Here is a 23,049-nt window from a genome sequence, read left to right on the forward strand (position 1 = left end):
TCGGAATCGTATCGTACGAATTAGCATCGGACGAGGCCTGCCGGACGAAGGCCCAGCACGAAGTCGGGCCATCGCCCAGCAAGCCAAACGCCACTACTACAAAAATGGGCAAAGAGACCCTTAAGAAAAGACCCATTGGTTGAGATAACGGGTCTCTTTAATATAAGAGACCCAATATTAGAGGTAACAGGTCTCTAATTACTGAAATGACCCACAATTTATCTGCGAAAAATAAGATGGAAAAAAACAAGAGACCCCTTATTTTAGATAACGGGTCTCTAATTTATCAAAGGGCCCACATTTTTCGTGCTGAAAATCAGAAGGGGAAAATGTGAGACCCGTTAGTTTAGATAACGTGTCTCTTGTGTACCCTGGACCCACAAAGCCAAATTTACGAGAAAAGCAGGAGACCCTTATTTGATACAGGGTCTCTTTCATTTCCTTCTTTCTCATCTTCCAACAACCTTGTTCCATTGAAAAAAAAAATTAAACCAAGAGCTTTTCCTTCCATCTCCTCCTCCGCACTGCCCCTCTAATCTAGAAACCCTATTGAGAAAATAATCTGCGATAATGGCGCCTCATTAGTTGAAAGAACCTAGAAGCGAGCATCCAGAGTTCAGCAAGCTACACTCTCGCAGATCCAAACTGGAAGAACCTTTTCCAGGCCTGTAATTTTTTTGTTTCAATCTCTGATTTTGTGATGTTTTGTTCATTTCATTTGAATTAACTTCATGTTGATTTAGTTGCAATTATGTTGCATTTTTTTCTTATTTGTTCTGGATTTCACGGAATTTAGGGGTTTTTACTTGCACGGTTATGTTTTGTGAGATTAGGGTTTTTACGGATCGTTCTTCGGGAGGATTTGAGGGGAATTAGGATTTCAGATTGGTTAAAATTTTTGTGGGTGTAAAGGCAATCTAGGTAATAATCGGAATATGAAGCATTGCGACATTTGGGTTAACAATGGGAAGCAGTTCACAAGCTTCTGATGACATTTTCAGGTGAATCCCTCTTATCAATTTATTACTGCATCAATTATCAAATATAAGGCCATGTTAACAAGTTAGGCTTTATAGTAGCTTATCTAGCTTCTTCTTATTACAGGAATTGAAGAGTGATTAATTGCAGTGATTAATTACAGGAATTGAAGAGTGATACACGTATCATTCTGTACAATAGATGGTTTTGTGTTGAAAGTGGAAGTACTGATAATCCTTCAGTCGTGCTCATTCATGGTTTCCCATCACAGGTGTGTTTTATGTCAATTACATTGATTTAGAATAATTTCTCAACACAAACACTCAAAATATGGCATTTAATTTAATTTCTTGCAGCTGCATTCTGTTTTACGTGATGAATCTTCTCTTGTAGTTCTGAATAACCATATGTAATTGATCGAGTGCATGATTTTAACAGGCTTACTCATATCGCAAAGTTATTCCAATACTTTCCAAGAACTATCATGTCATTGCTTTTGATTGGTTAGGTAATAATCTCTTTTTCAATCTTACATCACTTACACTTTTCAGCCTTTTCTATCATGTGGTAAATTTTGTTCTGCACATATTAAGAGATATTTAACTTTTGAGATAAAATAAGGGGAGTAATATTGTTTGTGTTTCTCTGCCACTCCTTTGCAGAATGTGGATTTTGTGTGTTTCTTTTGCGAAATTAGTATTGCGTGAATGAAAGAACTATTGTTATTATGTGATTAGTGATGTTTTATTTTGTGAGTTTCTTTGTTTGATTTGCAGTCTACTATTTCCATATTGCTATCGGTTCTGCAAATGCTGGATTTTGCCGAGCTTGAGTCAAATGGAATTGTCTCGTTGAATTGGTCAGTCTCTAATGGTTTAATGAGTTTGAGTGTTATAGTAATAAAGAAATTGGTAGTCTGTTCAGCTATTCTAGGTTCAATCATGCGCCGATCTTATGGTTTGATCACCTGTAACTCAAGTTTCTGGGAATCATATACATCATCTATTGCCATCTTTGAATTTAGAGTGACACCAGATTCTATATGCTCACGTTTTGGAGGTTCCTCTCAAGATGTCCATTCCAGATTCTGTAATTGTTCCTAAAAAGTTGATGTCTTTGCCAATTGATTCCTGCGTGTCTGGATTTTGGAGTGTTGATGACTAGTGGGTCTGTTGATGTATTTGTTGCCTAAGGTATCTCATTGTCAGAATTTAAAATATCTGAACACCACATCCCCTTTTCTCTGCAGAATGAATTTATGCTAGGAGGTGTAGCAAGAAATATTGCTGAGTGCCTGTTAAAGCTAGGAACAAAATCATTCATGATCAGTGCTCTGGGATGTGACCTGCCAGGTGCTTTATTGCTTTGCTTGATAATTTGCATCTTGATTATTTCAAATGTGCTTGAACCTGATGTCATTTCTTGAATTATGCTAAATAACTGTATGGAGCTGGTTATGATTTCCACTAAGTGCAAGTTTCAGCAAAGTTCTGGCTCTACCAAAATCTCATACTATTGACTATTGACTATTGACTATTGACTGTATATGATGTCTAGTTGTCTTTAAAGAACATGGATAAATATAGATATTAGTTCCAATGCAACTTTTATTAGTCAAATCAAATAGATTCTAGCTTGTGGATATGTTAATTGCCCATTATTTTCCGACAAATTAATCAGTCTCTATATGGTAGTTTATTCCACATATGTCTTGTGTTTTGTTTTTTGTTTTTTTCTTTATATACTAATTCCTCTACATATGTCTACCTTACAGATTCAAGGATCACAAGCATTGCTCGTGGTTGTCCCGGCCTTGAAATGATTAGCATATCATACCGATGAAGATGCAAGGTTTCAATGAGGCTATTTTTGTTTTTAGTGTGATGCAAAGCAAGAACAAAAATAAGGCTATATGGAGTTGTATATATTTCTTGTAATTGTACAACTTTTTGATATATATGTAAAAATGTTGGATTTATGTTCACGATAGACCATGAACGTATTTGTAGAAGATTTTGGTGAAATATTAATAGTTGGTGCTTTATTAAAGTTGGTTTGTATTATTACGTTTAAGCAATGATTCTGGTGTTCAAGAAAAAAAAATTATTTAAAAAATTGGCAAAGAGACCCCATATCTTAGGTGATGGGTCTTTTTTTATATATATTAAAAAATGACAAAGAGACCCTTTATGTTAGATATGAGGTCTAAATTTGCATCATAAAATAATATTAAAATTTTCAAAGAGACCCCCTATCTTAAATAAGGGGTCTAATTTTTTTTTATAAACAAACCCTATATCTCTAATAAGGGGTCTCTCCCCTTTCTAATTTATTTTTCGTATTGTTTACATAAGAGACCCCTTTTCTTAAATAATGGGTCTCTTGTTTTTAACAAACAGACCTCCTCTAGATGAGGGGGTCTCTTTTATAAAGAGACCCCCCCATCTAGAGACCTCCTCTAAGAGGGTCTCTTAGGCTATTTTTGATGGGTCTCTTTGCCCATTTTTGTAGTAGTGCGCGCGCCACAAGCCCAGACAAGGCAGCGCCCAGGCCTACCGCAAGGCAGGCCCAGCGCGCGCCAAGGCCACGGCTGCGTGGGCCTCGCTGCGTGGGCTGCTGCTCGCACGCACGCGCATGGGCGGCCCTTGTGGCTGCCGTGTGTGTGTGAGTTTGTGTTCATGCATGATTCCTAAAACTATTAGAATTAGTACATGATTAAATTCCTATTCCTAAAAGGATAAATTAATTAATTAGAGTTCTTGTAGGATTCTAAGTTTAATTAATTCGTATCCTACTAGGATTCCAATTCCCTTTCCATAACTCTATAAATACGTGCCTAGGGTCACATATTTTAGAAGATTAATTCAAGTATTCAAAGTGAGTTTTGAGAGAAAAATTCAGCCATATTTCTTACCTAAGAGTGCCGAAAATTCTAGTACCTTAAGGGCGATTCTAGTTGGTCAATCTTAAGGCGGATCCGGACGTGCTGTGGACTATCTACGGAGGGACGACACTTGGAGTCCTAAAGACTTGTTCTTGTTCGGTTCGGGCGCAGCTAGGGAAGGCACGCAACAAAGAGTATGCATCTAAATTATGCTATATGATTATGTGTAAATAATATGTATTCCTTGCTTAATGGTTGTTTCCGCATGATTTATGTATTATCATGTGTATCATAACCTAACAGGTACCTGCACAAGACAAGCGTTAGAAAAAAAAAAAAGGTAGAGTCTACCTCCGTGCGGTTGTGACGACTCTGATTTGTACTTGTACTGCTTTTCTGCCTTTGGTTTAGAACGGAACTTGGCATCAAAAATTTTGAATTTTGAATACCCGGGGCTGATCCGCTGGGGATATGTCCACTAGGGAGAAGAGTTTTTTATTGACTCTTAAAATCTTAAAATTTCGGCTGACTTTGGGTCCGTCTCGAGTCGAACGCCTGAATTCTTGTATATTTCGGACTTTGCATTCTTGAAATATTTATCTGTTGATGTTGGAGAAACAGATATATACCAGCATTTTCGGAAGGTAGCATGATTCGATGTTTGATGCCTGGTGCAGAAAACCGTTGCAGCAATCAGCACAGAGGACTGCGTGGGGAAGATTCCGCACATGCAGAGGCGCGGCGCCCGGCGCAGGGGTCGGCGTTCGGCGCTGGGCTGGGTTATAAATACCCCCCTTGTCGTGCCTTTAGAAGAGCAACTTCACTTGTTTTTCTTGCTTTTCTCTCTCTCAAAGGTCAACTACTCTCCCCTTGATCTTGTTGTTCTTGCCTTGTCCATGTAAGTATTTCATGTTTTGTTAATGAAATAACCTCTAGGATTGCATGTAGTTACAATTTTTGTACTTTGAAATGCTTGTTGATATGATGCTTGTATGATAGTAGGCTTCTTGAATCTTGTAGGAAAAAATTGTTTGGTAGCCACTTGAACTTGAACTGTTGGAACTTGTAGAATTTTGAACTGTTGAAACGTGTAGAATTTTGAACTTTTCCTTGAATTTTGTACTTGGTATTCGTAGATAGTGACCCCACTGGTGATCTTGTTGGGTCTTGTAGGAGAGTAGGCTAGGATGGCCTAGATGTTGTTGTAGAATTTTTGAATATTGGCTTCGGCATGGATAGCCTATGCGTCGGTGTAGAGCTTGTATACCTGCTTCGGCATGGATAGCCTAGGCGTTGGTGTAAAACTTGTATACCTGCTTCGGCATTGATAGCCTAGGCGTTGGTGTAGAACTTGTATTCCTGCTTCGGCATGGATAGCCTAGGCATTGGTGTAGAATTCTCTTTTGAAGTAGAGGTCCCTAGCTAAACTTGTATGGCCATTGGGGATTTTTTGAACTTTGATATTTATATGGGCTAGTATAAGATATCCCCCAGGCTTGAATGTTGATTTTTTTGTATTTCAAATGCTTTAGCATGCTTCGTCATACCCGGAGGAAGCTCGCCGAACATTCGACAGCTCGAGCGACTATGGAGGACGCTTCGGATAATGAAGCGGCTGCGACGGACGTGGCGGGGCCGGGCATGGTACCACAGGCAGTACCTACCTTCGAGGGCACTGGATGGCGGCCCTCGGACCTTGCATTTCGACCAGAGTTTTATCTGTCCCGGAGGCCACGCGCTGGCTTGGTGAGTTTTGTACTGTGTTTGGAACTTGTTTCTTGAACTTGTATAGATCTTGAATTGATCCACCCATTTGTAGGCTGACGGGGAGACGATGCGCACCTTCTGGTCTTTGAGGGATCTTTGTACTGTTTTCCTGACTGTCTATGACGACGAGGAGGCTCGAGCGGTCTGGACGCAGACGGGTCTGGTTCCTTTCTGGAATGCTTCGAGAGGCGTCAAAGGGAAGACGGGCGTCAAAGCCCGACTGTAGGCCCTGGTGGAGCGGTGGTGGAATACCACCAACACTTTTCATATGGTCTAGGGGGAGATCACCATTACGCCTTTTGAGTTTTCCATGATCACAAGCCTCCCCTTTTCTGAGAGGGAGGTGATTTTCGATCTCAAATTGACATGGCATTGGGATGGTGTCAGGGATTTGATTGGCCCTGTTGTTGATTTGACCACGGAGGACACCCGTGCTCCTGTGACAATGATTATGGCTGGGATCCGCAGGACGGACATATCTGCGGAGTAAAGGGTTTGGCTCTTCCTCCCGGCCCTTGTGAGTAGAGTGATGGCCCCGGGCAGGAGTAGCCGGGTGCCGGTTGGCTTCCTGGGGTCTTTGAGTGATTTGAGGGCTGTTTCAGACCTCAACTGGGGTGGTCTGGCGTACAACCACCTTTTGTATGAAATGGAGAATGCCTCTCGGACTGCGCCGGAGAGCAAGGCGAGTGTTGCTGCTTTGTGGAGCGTGCTGGAGGTATTTGGGACCCCTTGTATTTTGTATTTTGTGCTTGCATGTTTGTATCCTGAACTTTGTACACATGGGATTTTACTGATGCTTTTGCTTGTTTTTGAAGATATGGGCGTACAAGCTTTTTCCGACCTTGGCGCCAACTCGCCCTGGGGGTGCGGCTTATCCGTATGCTGCCTCTTGGGAAGGAGCGGTGCGTAGTGATGTGTTTTTGGCGACCTTCCGTAGAGCTTTGCGGGTTTTTCCTGTTGGACAGGCATGCCTTTGTACTCTTCCGGGTCTTTGTATTTGTTGTACTTGTATACTTGCCTGAGTTGTCTGTCTTGATGGTGCGCCTACACCCGCTTCGGCCATGCGTGCCTACTACTTATCTTGACGGCGGGTCCTACTCCCTGGGGTGTATCGCCATATGTGGTATCTAGGGGAGCGAGTGTCTCTTCAACATAGTACGAGAGGTAGGCTTGTACCTAAGGATCCTCTAGAGACCATGTTGGCGAAGATTGAGGATTTTTCCCAGCTCTATTTGGACGCCATGGAGGCTGGAGGCGAGTCCATTTGTCTCCCCTGGGAAAATTTTGTAGATATGAGGGGCAGTCATGATGGCCTTTTGGCGAGGCTCGCTCCACCTGTACGCTTTGTGCTGCCGGTGAGCTTTTGGATTTTAATCTTGTATTCTTGTATTTTTGTATAATCTAATCATTGTATGAGTGCTTGTAGGAGGAGGAGATCGACCTAGAGGATGTTCCATATGCTGACAGGGTTATCCGCTATGTTGACTCGGACGGAGAGCAGGTGAAGGTTACTGTTCTGGTGGCTTTTCCTCCACATCGGAGGGCGTATGATGCCGTACCGGAGCATTATGCAGCTGTAAGTATCTTTGTATTTTCTTGAAATTGGTTGTAATCATGTATCTGGAAATTGATTTTGAATCTTGTATGCAGGCGCCTCGCGTGAGAGTGCGTCGCTGGATGCTTGTGATTGACTCCCTGAAGAGGCATTGCGTCAATCTGACCTAGAAGCTTACTGGTCGGGATAGAGAGGTGCGTTCTGTGACTGTGAGGTTTTATATTCTTGAAACTTGTACATGGATATCTGATTCTTGAGTTTTGAATTTTGTATAGGAGCGCTGTCGAGGTCGCAGAGGTTCTGTGGACAGGGGTTCCCCGGTGGATACTTCGAGAGAGCAGGCCGGGCGGAGCTTAGGTTAGGGCCCGGTTCCTAGTACTAGTGCCCGTCAGAGGCATTCTGATGTTCATAGGGGAGTTGTTCCCTTTACATATGCTGAGCCTACTAGGCATTCTGATGGAGGTATGGGCAGCTAGATGCCTTTTACACCTCCCCCTGGTACTTATTTAGGAGCGAGTAGCTCTCAGCCTCGGAGTGCAGAGTCTTGGGCTTATTGGTATGAGGTGGAACGGATGCGCCAGGCCCATGATTTTGAGATGCAGTGCCGGTTCATGGCGATTCCGCAGCCTTATCAGTATCCTCCCTATCAGCAGGGAACTCATCGGCCTCCCGGTGTCCTCCGCATTTCGGAGCAGGAGCATGTTACCCCTGGGACGAAGCTAGAATTGGATCCGTAGCGCTATATGAGCCGAAACAGGAACAAGGAGCCCGTGATTGACATTGCGGTTGATGATGATTCAGATTGATCCTGCATGGTAGCGAGTTCCAGCTTGCCTCGATTGGTCTTTTGTATGAGGATTTTTGTATGGATTTTTGTAGCTTGTATTTTGGATTTGTATTTGTATGGTTTGTACTTGGATTTTGTATGGTTTGGAATTTTGGATTTTGTGTGGCTTGAATTTTTTTTTGGTATGTTCGGAAATTTGGTTTTTGTATGGTTTGAATTTTGTATGTGTCTTTGCATGGTTTGAATTTCGTACGCGTTGTGTGTGCTTTTGAAATTTGTAGCTATATGTATGCATGCAAAATGAAAAAAATTTACCCATTTTTTCGAGTGTACATACCAACTATAAGCCCCCACTTTGACTGAGGTTTTTTGGTTAGAAAAAGCACAAGTCAAAGTATATTCAACTCTTGGTAATGCACATGCAAACTCTAGAAAAAAGTTTGCCCATTTTTTCGGGTGTACATAACCACTATAACCCCCCACTTTGACTGAGGTTTTTTGGTTAGAAAAAACGCAAGTCAAAGTATATTTAACTCTTGCTTATGCACATGCAAACTCTAAAAAAAAGTTGCCCATTTTTCCAGGTGTACATACCCACTATAAGCCCCCACTTTTACTTAGGTTTTTTTGGTTAGAAAAAGCGCAAGTCAAAGTATATTCAACTCTTGCTTATGCATATGCAGACTCGGCTTAGGACGCCGATCTAGAACTAGAATGCTTGAATTTTGAACGGATTGACTCGAAATCGACCCGGAGTGCTGATTCGGACTGCTTGAATTTGCGCGGCTTGCGGCTTTTGGAACCTTCAGCAAGAATTCTTGGGGCTGCACTAGCTGTCTAAAGCTATAAAGAATGCGTACTTGGAGTCATAAAGGGGACGTTGAGGTCGTCCTTGTTGCAGGCCCTGCGCCCGACGCAGGCTCTGGGGCCCAGCGCAGGTGTGCCACCATAAATGCCGGTTTTTGTATAAATAGGGAGCTTTCTAGATCATATTCTTGCACCAATCCTTCCCTACTCTGATGGCTATCTCTTTTGAAAACGCCTTGAACTCTTGGCTTGGTTCGTTAGGCAAATAGGAGAAAAGGGAGTTTGACGGCATGCATCTTGGGGTGCTCGCCTCTTTCCGGTTTGTGAAACTTGACATGAATTTCCTTCTTGCTGCTTTGGAGGCTTGGGATTCGATTCACCATGTTTTTCGCTTTGGAAACAACGAGGTATGTTCCCTCCCTGAAGAGTTTAGTGCTAAATTGGGGTGGCCCCTTATGATAGAGCCTTGCATGCCTAGTGTTGAAGAACACTTTTTCTTAGATTTTGAAAGGTATTTGGGCTTGAAGCCCCCACTTTTGAGTGATGTTGTATATGGCCGAGGGGTGGATTGGTCCCTCCTTGTCACATACTTTGCTGGGCTTGAAATCCCCAAGGTTTTCCGCTTGAGGGCCTTGAGTTTTTCTATCTTTGCTCGCTTCCTCTTTTCGAAGCAGGGGTTTGGCAATGGCGATGCCTCCCTAATAGAGATTGTGGAGCAGTTTGCTAGTGGTAGGGACCCAATGCCGCTTGTAATTGGCGAGACATTGATGGGCCTTGATATGCTGAAGTTGGACCCCTCTTCCTTGCCATCGGGAAGTCCGATACTACTCCAAGTAAGGATATGGAGCTTTCTTGTATATTGAAATTGTACTTGTATTTTGAATGTTGAATTTTGAATTACTCTTGTATTTTCTCCAAGGTCTGGCTTATGCAGAGACTCATATTGGTGGCACCACCAGAGAACATGGAAAGCTATAATAGGAAATGATTCATTGTGCGGCCCATGATGTATAGCCGGCTTTCATTGGATGAGTAGCGCTGCGCACTCTCGGGGGTTGAATCTTGTATCAGGTGGGTAGTTCTATGGTGGGGAATTTCTGCTATGAGATATGCACCTGGCTCTACTGCTTTGAGGGTGCCTAGCCTTACAATGTTTGTCTTCTACTCTCCTGCTCGAGTGATGAGTCAATATGGCTTGAAGCAAGAAATCCCGGATTGTGCTGAGGAGCATCCGAAACTCGTTGTACTGAATGCTAATCGTCTTGAAGTTTGGAGGCGGTAATGGGTTGCCAAACCATTTTTGAATATTCAATTCCCACCTGAGCCTGTTACTCTGTCTGCGGGGTATATTGTATGGATGGAAGGTCCAAGCCAAAGGGACATTTCTCTCTCCGGATCAGCGGGAGCTCGAGGTCCTAGAGCTAGACACCCTACATCAACTGATTATGAAGAAAGTGACGGGAGTGTGGCCCGTCCGGTGCTTAATCGCTGTGGGTCCAAAGGAGGTTCGTCATCCTCCCATCTAGGAAGACTAGCAAGTTCCTTCTCCCGCCGCTTGGGCAAGGGGAAGATTGATGAATGATTGTGGGAAGAGCCAGGGGATAGTACTCAAGGTGCCATGACTCAAGAGCATAGTCGCCCGACTCCAGATCTTCGTAGGCTTAATGTGTTTGAAGTTGTATTAGCAAGAAGTGTGTTTGAGAGTGTGTTTAGAAGATGTGTTTTAGGAATTATGTTTAGTGGAAGTAAAAAGGCTTTGAACTTTGCTTAACATGATTCCAACCTTGTACTTTGAATTAGCTTTGATGGAGGCTTTAGAGCCAAATAAAGGTTATTGTGTTAATTCCTGCTTGAACATGCTTTGCTTTTTCAATTCACACATTTGGAATAAGAACAACAATAATTGAATTTCGAAATTTGATTTGATTTTTAGGATGCCCTTAATTGAGGAAACTTTGAATTTGTTTTTGTATTATAGTGGTCGGGCCTCGGAATGAGGTTGCCTACGTGTCTCATTAAGGAATCAGGCCGAACGTAGTTCTAATTTACAGAACTTTTTGATTTGACTTTGAATTTTGAATTTAGAACTTAGACGTAGAACTTCTTGAGCTGATCGAGGTTTGTCAAGGAACGGAACTCTGTCCCATCGACATATGTTAATTCGACTGCTTCCCCAGAGAGGATTTTCTTGACAATGTCTGGCCCTGCCAAGTTGGGTTTGAATTTTCCCCTTGGGTCCATGACGCTCTGGCGAAGGGCTTTCAGGACAAGCTCGCCTTCCTTGATGTTTCGGGTTCTGACCCTCATGTTGAAATGTCTGGCCACTCGGCGCTGATAGACTTGTAAATGGTGAGCGGCTTGAAGCCGACGCTCATCGAGCATGACTAGCTCGTCATATCTTGCTTGTACCCATACAGCTTCTGGGATTTTTATTTCGAGGACTATCCTTAGAGAAGGTATATCCAACTCAATAGGTTGTACGTACTGCTTCCATTCCATTGACCAATGAAAATGGGTTGCGCCCGTTGAAATGCGGATTGAAGTTCAATGCAAAGTGTAACTTTTGGGGCCAGTCTTTATAATTAGTTGTCATTTTCATGATGATGGATTTGACATTCTTGTTTGCTGCTTCGACTGCCCCATTAGTTTGCGGGCGATAAGGCGAAGAACGGTGATGTGAATTTTGTATTCGGTGAATAAATCTTCACACCCTCCTTAAAATGGGTTCCCTGGTCACTAATGAACTCGTGAGGAACGTCGTATCTGCATATGATGTTTTCTTGTATGAACTGGGCCACTTGCTTGGAACTCAACACTTTGAATGACCTGGCTTCTACCCACTTAGTGAAATAATCGATTGCGACCAGTATGAACTCATGACCCCCAGTGCCTGTTGGAGTGACTTTGCCGATGACGTCGATACCCCAAGCTGAGAATGGCCATGGTGATGATTGAGAATATAGCAAGGATGGGGGAATTTGCTTCAGGTTCGCACACTTTTGATAGGTAGGACATTTCTTGACAAAGAAGTAACAATCTTGTTCGAGGGTGGTCCAGTAATACCGAGCCCTGATGACTTTGAGGGCCAACATCTTCCCATTCATGTGGGTAACACAGACTCCGGTATGCACGGTGTCCATGACTCTTTGTGCCACGTGCTTGTCAACACATCAGAGATTGGGGCCGCTAGGGGACCTCTTCTATAGAATGCCGCCTTATATGACGAATTGGCTGATTGCAGGCGTAAAGCTCTTTGACTCCTGCTCGTAAAGTGTGGGGGATACTCAGAGTTTTGTAGGTACCTTTGAATGTATGTAAACCAAGGCTCATCTTTGTCAGGATCGACGTCGTCAATAGCATGGCCATATGCTGCTTCTTGATGCGTCTCAATTGTAAGTGGTATTCCAGCCATGCCATTTGGAATGTTGATCATTGATGCCAGTTTTGCTAGTGCGTCGGCGAATTGATTCTCCTCTCTTGGGAGGTATGTGTAACAAAGCTCTTCTACTTGTTCGGACAACTTCTCAAGATAGGACTGGTATGAGGCCAAGCTTTCGCTTCTAATTTTCCATTTGCCGGAAATTTGATTGATGATTAGGGAGGAATCCCCGTATACTCGAAGTTTCTGGACGCCCAATGCTAAGGCGGCTTCCAAGCCCATAATGCATACTTCATATTCGGCCGCATTGTTTGTGACATTGAATTGTAATTTTGCTGACATGGGAATATGAGTGCCATCCGTTCTGATTTGAGGCATCGTCAAAGTGCAACGACCAACTGTCATCGCTTGTAATTAGAATTTGCTCATCGAGTAAGTCATAGTCCTGCTCATTTGCCTCGATGGGACAGTCGGCTAGGAAGTCTGAGACCGCCGAACCCTTGATAGATTTTTGAGGAATATAATTAAGATCGAATTGCGCTAGCATGACCAACCATCTGGACAACCGTCCGTTGAGAGCCGGCTTTTCAATTAGGTACTTAAGAGGATCTGCTTTGCAAATTACATACACTGTGTGGGAGAGCATGTAGTGTTGTAGTTTCTTTGTGGCCCAAACCAAGGCAATGCTGAGCCTTTCGAGTTGAGTATTTCTGGTTTCGTACTCGAGCAGCTTCTTGCTTATATAGTATACTACACGTTCTTTTCCTTCAATCTCCTGGGCAAGCATGGCCCCTACTGCTGAATTAGTCGTTGTAAGGTAAAGCCTGAGGGGAGCCCCCGGTACTGCCGGCTTTAACACTGGCGGATTCGAAAGGTAATCTTTGATGGTGTCAAACGCATGTTGACAGTCTTCGTCCCATACCTTGGGCTCACTCTTGCAGAGTTTTCGAAATACTAGCTCACAGATCATAGTGAGCTTTAAGATGAATCTACTGATGTATTGCAACTTCCCAAGGAACCCCCGAATTTCTTTCTCATTCGCTGGCGGTTTCATATCTAGAATGCCCTTGATTTTTGAAGGATCAGCCTCGATGCCCCGAGAACTGATAACATACCAGAGCAACTTGCCTGACGTTACCCCGAATGCACATTTTTGAGGATTGAGCCTCATATTGTATTGCCTGAGCCTATTGAAGAATTATCGAAGTATTGTTGTATGCTCATGTCACTCTTTGGACTTGACGATCATGTCGTCGACATATACTTGAATTTCTCTGTGAATCATGTCGCTCATAATGGATGTGCCTGTTCGTAGCCCCCGCGGTCTTCAGTCCAAACGGCATAACTGCTTAGCAATATGTACCCCACTCAGTGATGAAGGTTTCCTTCTCCATATCTTCCTCTGCCATGGGAATATGATTGTAGCCTGCGTACCCGTCCATAAAAGAGAGTAAGGCATGATTTGCTGTGTTGTCGACCAAGATATCAATGTGAGGCAATGGAAAACCGTCTTTAGGGCTAGCCCTGTTAAGATCTCTGTAATCAACGCACATTATTACTTTGCCGTATTTCTTTGGAACCGGGACGACATTTGCAATCCATTTTGAATACTTGGCTTCTCGAATAAACCCGGCCTCTAACTGCTTAGAGACTTCTTCTTGAATTTTGAGGGAAACGTCCGGTTTCATGCGACGGAGTTTCTGCTTGATGGGCATTGAACCTGGAATGAGGGGAATTGTATGTTGACCGATGCTTGGATCAACCCCTGGCATATCATGATAGGACCATGCGAAGACGTCTATGTACTCTGAAAGTATCTTGATAAGATCATCCCACTCTGCTTGAGATAGAGTCAAACCAATCTGAACTAGTTTTGGATCACTGCTGTTAGAAAGGTTAACTTTTTCTGTTTCCTCAATTATGGGCTTCCTGTTTTCATGATTTTCAATCGCTTTTAAGATTTCGAGGTCAGTTTCTTGTGAAGCAAAGTTGTTTGGATTAGGAGTGTGTTTTGAATTTCGACTTGAAGAGTAGGAGGAAATTGAAGTATTATTGAAATTAGCAATCATTACATCGACAACTTTAACTTGATGTTCGGCCTTTAGAGGCTCTTGATTGATGCAAGACTCTAGCCCTAGACTCTTAGACTCATCAATAGAATCGAATCCAGACTCATCCTCTGACTCGGACTCGCTCATCATAGATCCTTCGCCCACAGTAATCTTAACATTTTTCCATTTGGAGCAGTGATCTTGAGGGACTTCCTCCAGCCATTGACCATCTTCTCACTGGGAGTAATAAGCTTAGACGGGTCAAAATCTTCGATTTGAGTAATCATTTGAACCATAGTATCTTCAAAGATGATTGGTGTTACTTCTTGGCCGAACAAGAGACCAAAAGCTGATGAATCAAGGCATTCAGGGGTAACCTTGTTTTGTACCGAAGGGGAATCCTCGAGGAAGTGACAGTCTTGAAAGATCTCGAACCCATGGTAGAGGACCCCTTTCTAAGTATCATAGAAAGCCTCTGGAAAGTCAAAGTACATGTCATCCTCTCCTTCTTCTACTACAAAATAGGCTTATAGTAACGGCAATAAACCGTTACCATAGACCAATTAACCGTTGTCATAGGCCTATAGCAACAGTTTAAAAACCGTTACCAATAGGGTGCGTTGCTATAAGTCTATGGCAATATATAGTTTCCCAAATTTAAGAAACAGTTATGGTAAACCGTTGCCATAATTAACTATGGCAACGCTTTTTATAGGCAACACTTTTAACATATGGCAACAGTTATTCAACAACTTAAGCCAATATTTACACATGTAAGACAACAGTTTTCGCCAACTTAAGGCAACACTTATTAGTTTATTGTTGGAAGAAGTTGAAAACTAAGGTAACGCTTTCTTATACTTATGGTAACACATCCAATTGTATTTATAGAGACGCTTTCTATTGGCAACACTTTTGGTTTTAATTACGACAACAATTAAAATTGAGTTTATGGCAACGCTTTCATTTTAGTTTATAAGCACGCTTTCAATTAGTCTAAAACTACGTTCGCAAATGGGTTTAGTTATCCATATACATGTTATAAATTTGAACTCCGTATCGTAAAATTTTCATAATAAATAAGTTCAAAAAATGTATACATTTCAAATAACTGAAGTTCATAAGCATAACATTTATCACAATTGTCTGAATAGTAAAAAAAATACTGGTTCTTAAACTACATCCATTAAAAAAAATCTTGCAATCACGGTCCTATAACCTTCACATATTTAAAGTAGCTTGTAATTCTTGAATATATGCACCATCGTGCACAATAAAAAATCAAGTGTAAAATTTTCATAAGAAACTTATTATCAATGAATAAAATCCAAATACGTAAGAAAAAAGAAGCTGAAAATGAATGACTAAAGTTAAATCTTAATAATGGGTAAATGAAAACTTTTTTCAATACCCAATGATTCACTCATAATTAAGAAAAGAGATAATTATGGCGACTTGTATTGACAGTGCTCTGTTAAGATATGTTAAGATATTAGATATTATTCTGTGAATATTCTGTAGAGTCCTAACTATGGTAAGTTACCTAATGTGTACCTAGGGTTTAGGTAACTGAGTTGTACTATATATACGTGTGTTATTAATGAGAATGATACGAGATTACACAATATTTGACATGGTATCATGAGCCTAGGTTAAAAACCCTAGATTTTTTTTTTCCGCAAGAAATTTGAGAGAGTGTAGCCGAGTATTGAGAACAGCGACTTTCTTCGCTTGTTGAGTATTGAGATCAGGAGTTAACAATTCCTTAAGTATCACCATGAGTTCCGATGAGGAGGCACCACCAAAGGTCATCGCCGCCGCCGTCGACCTAGACTACTATCTCGGGTCAGGCGACGGCCCCGGTATTGTTATCACCCCTGTGAAACTAAGAGGAGCATCGAACTACGATGAATGGGCCAAAGCCGTTCGTCGCTCGATGATTTCAAAATTCAAATTTGGATTTCTTGACGGTTCTGTGAAGGAACCCATTATGGACGAGACGAAGATGAAACATTGGATTGCGGTCAATTCGATGGTGGTGTCTTGGATCACAAACACCATTGACGAGAGTTTGCGTTCGAATCTGGAGGACTTTGATATTGCTCACGAGTTGTGGAGTCATTTGAGGACGCGGTACTGCGTCGTGTCGGGCACCAGGGTCTGCCATATTAAGATGGCTCTGAGTGGTTGCAAGCAGGGCACGTCTGAGGGCGTCATGGAGTACTATGGCCGCTTGTCGAAGGTATGGAAGGAGTACGTACAGTATGCACGAGTTCCCAGGTGTGTATGTGCGGGTTGTACGTGTAATATAGCGAAGCAGGTGGGGGACATTCACGATGAAGATCGTCTGCACTATTTCCTAATTGGCCTGGATGATCACTATGAAGCCATTCGTGCACAACTGTTAGCACGATCGCCGTTGTCAGGACTCGACGAGGCGTACCAGACGGTTATGAATACCGAGACCATGCGCGCCAAGGCTGCGAGAGGTCCGGAGAGTGTCATGGCGTTCAAGGTCGAGACTAAGGCTCGGTCGAGGTCGGGAGATGTCAGTGGCAAATTTTGTGGTCATTGCAATCGTGAGGGTCATGAGGAAGAAACTTGTTATCAGCTGATTGGATTTCCTGAATGGTGGGATGAGAAGAAACGAGGTGGACGAGGGCCTGGTCGAGGAGGCAGGACGTCGATTAGAGGAGGCAGAGTAGCTCGTGGGGCAGCGTCGTCGACCAGTGGTGTCGCTCGTGCCAATGCCGTGAGCAATGCCACAGGAGGGGCGAAAACCACTGTGACGAGTGGAGACGGATCGCAGGGTGCAGTGACGACAACCAATCATGAGCTTGTTGGGGTGACGAAGGAGCAAGTCCAGCAAATAGTTGACATCTTGTCACGACCTTCAAACAAGTTGCAAGGTAATCTTGATTTATGATGGATTGTTGACAGTGGGGCATCACGTCATGTGACGGGTGATATTTCAATCCTGAGAAATATCAAGACATCAAGAAATCAACAGGTTGTGTTGCCGGACGGTCAACCTGCAAATTCAAACCAATATGGTTCGGTGGTCTTGGAGGATGGTTTCGTGCTTGATAATGTTCTATTTGTGCCTAAATTGAACTGCAATTTAATTTCTGTAACTCAATTAAGTGACGAATTACATTATGCTGCTCAATTTACTAACAAAATGTGTGTTCTTCAGGACCGCTCGACGAGGATGGTGATTGGCGTAGGTGATCGACAGGAAGGACTATATTTTTTCCGTGGGGCTCCAATGGTTCGTGTGCTAGCAGTGGAGTGTGTGGTCGACTTGTGGCATCAACGGATGGGGCATCCGTCGGAAAAAGTGTTGCAGTTACTTCCTCAAGTGAGTCATAAGATTAGGAAGAATAAAACAATTTGTGATGTATGTCCGCGGGCGAGACAATGTAGGGAGAGTTTTCCAGTTAGTGTTAGTCGTGCTAGTCGCACATTTGAATTGGTTCATCTTGATTTATGGGGACCCTACAAGACTCCCTCGCCTTGTGGGGCAAAGTATTTTTTTACCATTGTTGACGATTATTCTAGAGGTGTGTGGATTTATTTACTGAGTAATAAAATGGAAGTTGCATCGACATTTCTTAATTTTGTTGCCATGATTAAGTGTCAGTTTAATAGATCCCTTCGAGTAGTACGCAGTGATAATGGTACTGAATTCAATTGCTTACAAAATTATTTTCGTCAACATGGGATTCTGTTTGAGTCGTCGTGTGTTGGGACGCCTAAACAAAATGGGAGAGTCGAGAGAAAACACCAACATATTTTGAATGTTGGGAGGGCGTTACGTTTTCAAGGAAATCTTCCAATAAAATTTTGGGGGGAATGTATTTTGGCCGCCTGTTACTTGATAAACCGTACACCTACCCCGATCCTTGACAATAAAACACCTTATGAGATGTTGTTTGGTAAACCACCATCGTATGTGCCTATCCGCGTGTTTGGGTGTCTGTGTTATGCATATAATCTCCGGTGTAAAGGGGATAAGTTTGAGTCTCGGAGTCGCCGATGTGTGTTTTTGGGTTATCCGTTTGGCAGGAAGGGATGGCAACTTTATGATCTAGAGACACATGAGTTCTTCGTCTCACGGGATGTCAAGTTTCATGAAGGGACGTTTCCTTTTGTAGATGAATCGGATGTGTTGCCACTGGTGCATGATGGTCATGGGGGGCTTGACCATTGGAGTTTGGATGAGAGTGGGACTACGGGTCCTGAGACCGTGTCGTCGCGTGCAGGTGATATTGCTGGGGTGTCGCCGCCTACAGGTGATACTGAGGGAGTATTGTCGCATCCGGGAGCTGATGAGGGGGTGTCATTGACCAGTGGCGACGACAGGGGAGTGTCGTCGCCTGGGAGGGAGGAACAACAACATGAAACTCCTAGTCGAGTGGATTCAGACGTCGTCTCCTCACAGACAGGTGTAGAGGAGACGACGGGTAGTGACGAGAGTGAGACAAGGCAGTGTGTGGAGGATACGGAGTTAGGAAGGGGGAAGCGTGCGAAGTTTCCGTCGACAAAGCTAAAATAACTTCTCCTCAATTAGCTGGTTCATTAGAGGGGAGGGAAAGACGGAATGCGCAAGCTTTTTACTTACTTGCAGTGTAATATCATAAGTATAAAGCATAGGCCATGCTTTCCTAGATAGCATAATGACTTAATGAGTTATTTTGATCCTCCATATTCTACTGTGTTTGTTCATGTGCATATGTAGGCATGTAATTTTAGGGTCTTCCTTTATCATGCAAATGAAAATGAACATGTTATCTGTAGTTCTTTTTGTCTACTTGAGGATGAGGGTGAGTTTATTTTACTGGCCATCACGCTTCATAATCTATTGTTGACGCGTCATATATGGAATAGTCAATATGCTTGTTTGATAAGAGCTTATTTGGTCGTTGGCTGAAAGTCTGTAATGTTGTTTGGGCTCCCAATTGATTCTCAATTGGGCCACTAAGTCCAAAGCCCAATGGCTCTAAACAAACAGCATCAAACCTACCAATGGCTAGTCAGCCATCTATCAAGGCCCAAGGCCCAAAAGCAATAAATGACCTATGGGCATTTACTATGCAAACACTATAAATAGGCCGCCAAGGCTCACACCTCAAGGTACGTCCAATTTTATCGCCTTAAGACTACTCTTCTAGAGAACTTCTCTCTAGAATCCGAGCATCGTTCTTACTTAGGCATCGGAGGGGCTTTCCTCGGAAACACCCCCGAGGCCAGTGACTCTGCTCTTGTGCAGGTGAATTCGGACTCTACTCATTCAAACAAGCAAGATCTTCAACACATACAAAAGGGCCTTCATTCGAAGCCCATTGTTTCCATCTTTACAACACCGGAACAATTTGGCGCCGTCTGTGGGGAAGAACACTTCAAAGCCTTTGAAAGACATCAATCACCTCTTTCCGCGAAAATGGTTAATGAGGTTGTTAACAACAATGACGACGATATGATGGTGCGGTCAGATTCAGAATCTGACCAAGAGGAGCACCCTCAATCGATGGCAAGGTCACAGCCAAGCAGAGCTACGACCGCCACAAACGCAGGACCTCCGATTCCGACTAGGGAAGAGCTCACTGCGGCCATGACCATCATGCAAAACTTCCTCTTCAATGAGAAGCAGCAAGGATTGGCAAAGGACCGCAGAGAAGAGAGGAGGACTAGGCGAAGGCTGAACGAGCCACCCAGTGTAGAAGTGTCCAGACCCGAACGAGAACTCCTTCCCTTGACAGGTACACACTTGACGTCGAGATGGATGGAAAGCACGTGGGACACCCATAAAAGGGCACAACAGCAACCAGATTGGTTTGCGAGACCATCGCCTACTCCAACAGCTCTCCAAAGCGAATCGACTACTCGTAACACTCGGATCCGAAGCTCGGTGCTCAGCAGGTTGAGGCCCTCGGTCCACTCAAGGTTAAGACCTTCGATCCATACGAGACTCGGGGTAGGTGAGTCGAGCAGATCTGGCGAACGACCCGAGGTCAGTAGCCGAGAAAGAAGAAGAGACAGGAGGCATGATCGAACCCCTAGCCCCCATCGTACGCCCGAACGTTCTAATCACAGAACCTCGGCAAACGAAGGCATCAGGGCTAGACTCGGGAAAAGAATCATGACTCCCACGTCATCCCCTTTCTCGGACGAGCTGATCATGGAAGAAATACCGAAGGTAAGACTGCCAGCGCACCTAACCTACAGCGGAATCACAGATCCGAGGGATCATGTCATCTCCTACGAGCAGCAAATGTTCTTGAGTCCCTACTCCGAAGCATGTTGGTGTAAATATTTCCCAACCACGCTAACCGGAGTGGCGGGAGAGTGGTTCAGATCGCTGCCGAAGGGATCGATCAAGAGCTGGAAAAAGCTGAAAAAGAGATTCTGCACACAGTTCGTGAGCAACAATCGCCCCGAGCGAACCACAGCAGAACTAACCTCAATCCAACAAGAAAGAGACGAAAGTCTAAGAGAATTCATGGCCAGATTCATGAAGGAATCAACAAACATACCAAACTTGCAGCCAGACGTGGCCATCTTCGCTTTGAAGCACGCGCTCCAGGAAGGGAAGTTCCGTGACGAACTCTCAATGAAGAACCCCTCCAGAATAGCTGACGTGCTCCAAATGGCCGATGCGTTCATCAGAACCGAAGAGTTCAACAAGGCCGCTGCAAGATTGAAAGGATCGTCGGATCCGAGAGACACAAAGAATACCCAGAGCAAGCCCGAGGGCAGCTCAAGGAAGGGGAAGGAGAAAGTAGGAGCTAGAGAGATGAGCCCGAAGAAAGACGGGAGAAGGGGTGAACTTCAACCCAAATACACTAACTACACTCCACTAGCTCTGCCCCGAAAGGAGATCTTTAGCCTTAACAGAAATGACGAAAAGTGGAAACTACCAGGGAAGCTCAAGTCCAACCCAGCTCGGAGAAACAAGAACAAGTGGTGCGAGTTTCATGATGACTTCGGTCACCACACCGAGGAATGCAACTCGCTGAAAGACAACATTGAGGACCTCGTTCGTCGAGGCTACCTGAAACAATATTTGTTAGACCGAAGGGAGGAAAAAGAAAAAGCCGCCAGTGGCAAACAACATGAGCAACCCCAGAAGAGGGTCTACGAAGCAACGGGACACAAGAAAAACGACATCCTAGTGGTGTTCGGGGGACAGAAGTCTGGCCAGGCCAGCAAGAAACACCTAAGAGCCCTCTCCCATCGGGTCAACTTCAGCGCGGTGGGAGACAACCAGCCACATCCCCCGAACATGACCTTCACTGCTGATGATTGCTTCGGAGTCCAGTACAAACATGACGATCCACTAGTCATTTCCATGGACCTCAATAACCACAACGTACATCGAGTGTTAGTCGACGGAGGAAGTGCCGTCAATATCATCTTCCGAAACTGCTTCGAGCAGCTGATCCTCGAAGAGCCAGAGGAAGCACTGACGAAAGTCAGTTATCCTCTGATCGGATTCAACGGATCCGCAGCTATCCCTCGAGGAAAAATCACCCTGCCAGTCACGGTGGGTGAAGGCCAAGCAGCAAAAACCCTTCGGGACGAATTTCTGGTGATGGACTGCGACTCCGTATACAACGTGATCATGGGAAGAACCATGATCCACAAGATGCAAGCAGTCCCCTCCACATACCATCAGCTGATGATATACGTCTCGGATGCAGGATTCGCCGAACGAATCAGAGGTGATCAAGAAGTGGCGAGAAGAACCTGCCACACGGCTGTCCGAAAGCCCAAACTAGGGGACGGCCCCGAGGAAGAAAAAGGAGCTACGGGAGAGGAAAGCGAGGCAAAAAGGAGAAGAGCAAGCACGAGCAGCTTGTCTCCCGCAGAAGTTGATGCCCGCCCCGAAACCCTGTCTCCCGAACCAGATCAAGAAATGGAGGATATCTTCCTCGAAGAGGATTCAGACAGGAGCGTCCGAATAGGCAAGGGCCTAAGCTCGGGGCTCCGAATCGATTTGATCCGACTACTCAGGGATCACAAAGACATCTTTGCATGGTCAGCAGCAGATATGCCAGGGATAAATCCGAAGCTGATTTGTCACAAGCTGGATGTCAACGCTGAAGCTCGGCCAATAAAGCAAAAAAAGAGAAATTACTCCTCGGAGAAAAACAAAGCCATCGCCGAGGAGGTAAAAAAGTTGCAAGAGGCCGGATTCATCGAACCATGCATGTATCCGAAGTGGCTGGCCAACGTGGTGATGGTCAAAAAAGCGAACGGCTCATGGCGAATGTGCGTAGATTTCACAGACCTGAACCGAGCCTGCCCCAAAGACTGCTATCCCCTGCCAAGGATAGATCAATTGGTTGACTCCACCAGCGGCCATGCACTGCTCAGCTTCATGGATGCCTTTTCAGGTTACCACCAAGTATTCATGCACCCCGATGACAGGGCAAAGACAGCGTTCATCACAAGCGCAGGAGTGTTCAACTACAAAATGATGCCTTTCGGCTTGAAAAATGCCGGAGCCACCTACCAGAGGCTAGTTGATCACATCTTCGCCGACCAGAAAGGGAGGAATGTGGAGGTCTATGTGGATGACTCCATCGTAAAAAGCATCAAGGAGGAAGACCATGTCAAAGATTTGGCAGAGACCTTCGGAAATCTGCGGAAATACAGCATGAAGCTGAACCCAAAAAAGTGCGTCTTCGGGGTGAAGTCAGGGAAGTTCCTCGGATTCATGGTGTGCGAAAGAGGAATCGATGCGAACCCAGACAAAGTCCAAGCGGCATTGGATTTACCCGAGCCGAAGACCAAGAGAGATGTGCAGAGGCTAACCGGCAGGTTAGCCGCACTGAC

General features: G+C 44.2%; 1 protein-coding gene and 1 long non-coding RNA gene across 3 annotated transcripts; both read left to right on the forward strand.

The window, feature by feature from the left end:
• The first annotated feature begins 782 nt into the window (after nucleotides 1–782).
• LOC130465869 (uncharacterized) lies at nucleotides 783–3,021 on the forward strand. Of its 2 annotated transcripts, XR_008925885.1 has the most exons (6): nucleotides 783–1,001; nucleotides 1,105–1,249; nucleotides 1,417–1,486; nucleotides 1,755–1,837; nucleotides 2,228–2,330; nucleotides 2,753–3,021. It is a non-coding gene; the product is annotated as an uncharacterized lncRNA (long non-coding RNA). The 2 variants fall into 2 exon arrangements; XR_008925884.1 differs by lacking the exon at nucleotides 1,755–1,837 and having other exon boundaries at nucleotides 791–1,001.
• An 18,283-nt stretch (nucleotides 3,022–21,304) lies between these two features.
• LOC130465870 (uncharacterized) lies at nucleotides 21,305–22,801 on the forward strand (the record flags this gene model as incomplete). The annotated part of the gene is made up of 1 exon (XM_056834690.1): nucleotides 21,305–22,801. A coding segment is annotated over exon 1 (1,308 nt), but the record flags the coding sequence as incomplete, so codon positions are not given.
• Nucleotides 22,802–23,049: the final 248 nt, after the last annotated feature.

Source organism: Spinacia oleracea, chromosome 1 (genome assembly GCF_020520425.1).
Source record: "Spinacia oleracea cultivar Varoflay chromosome 1, BTI_SOV_V1, whole genome shotgun sequence".
NCBI classification, from domain to species: Eukaryota; Viridiplantae; Streptophyta; class Magnoliopsida; order Caryophyllales; family Amaranthaceae; genus Spinacia; species Spinacia oleracea.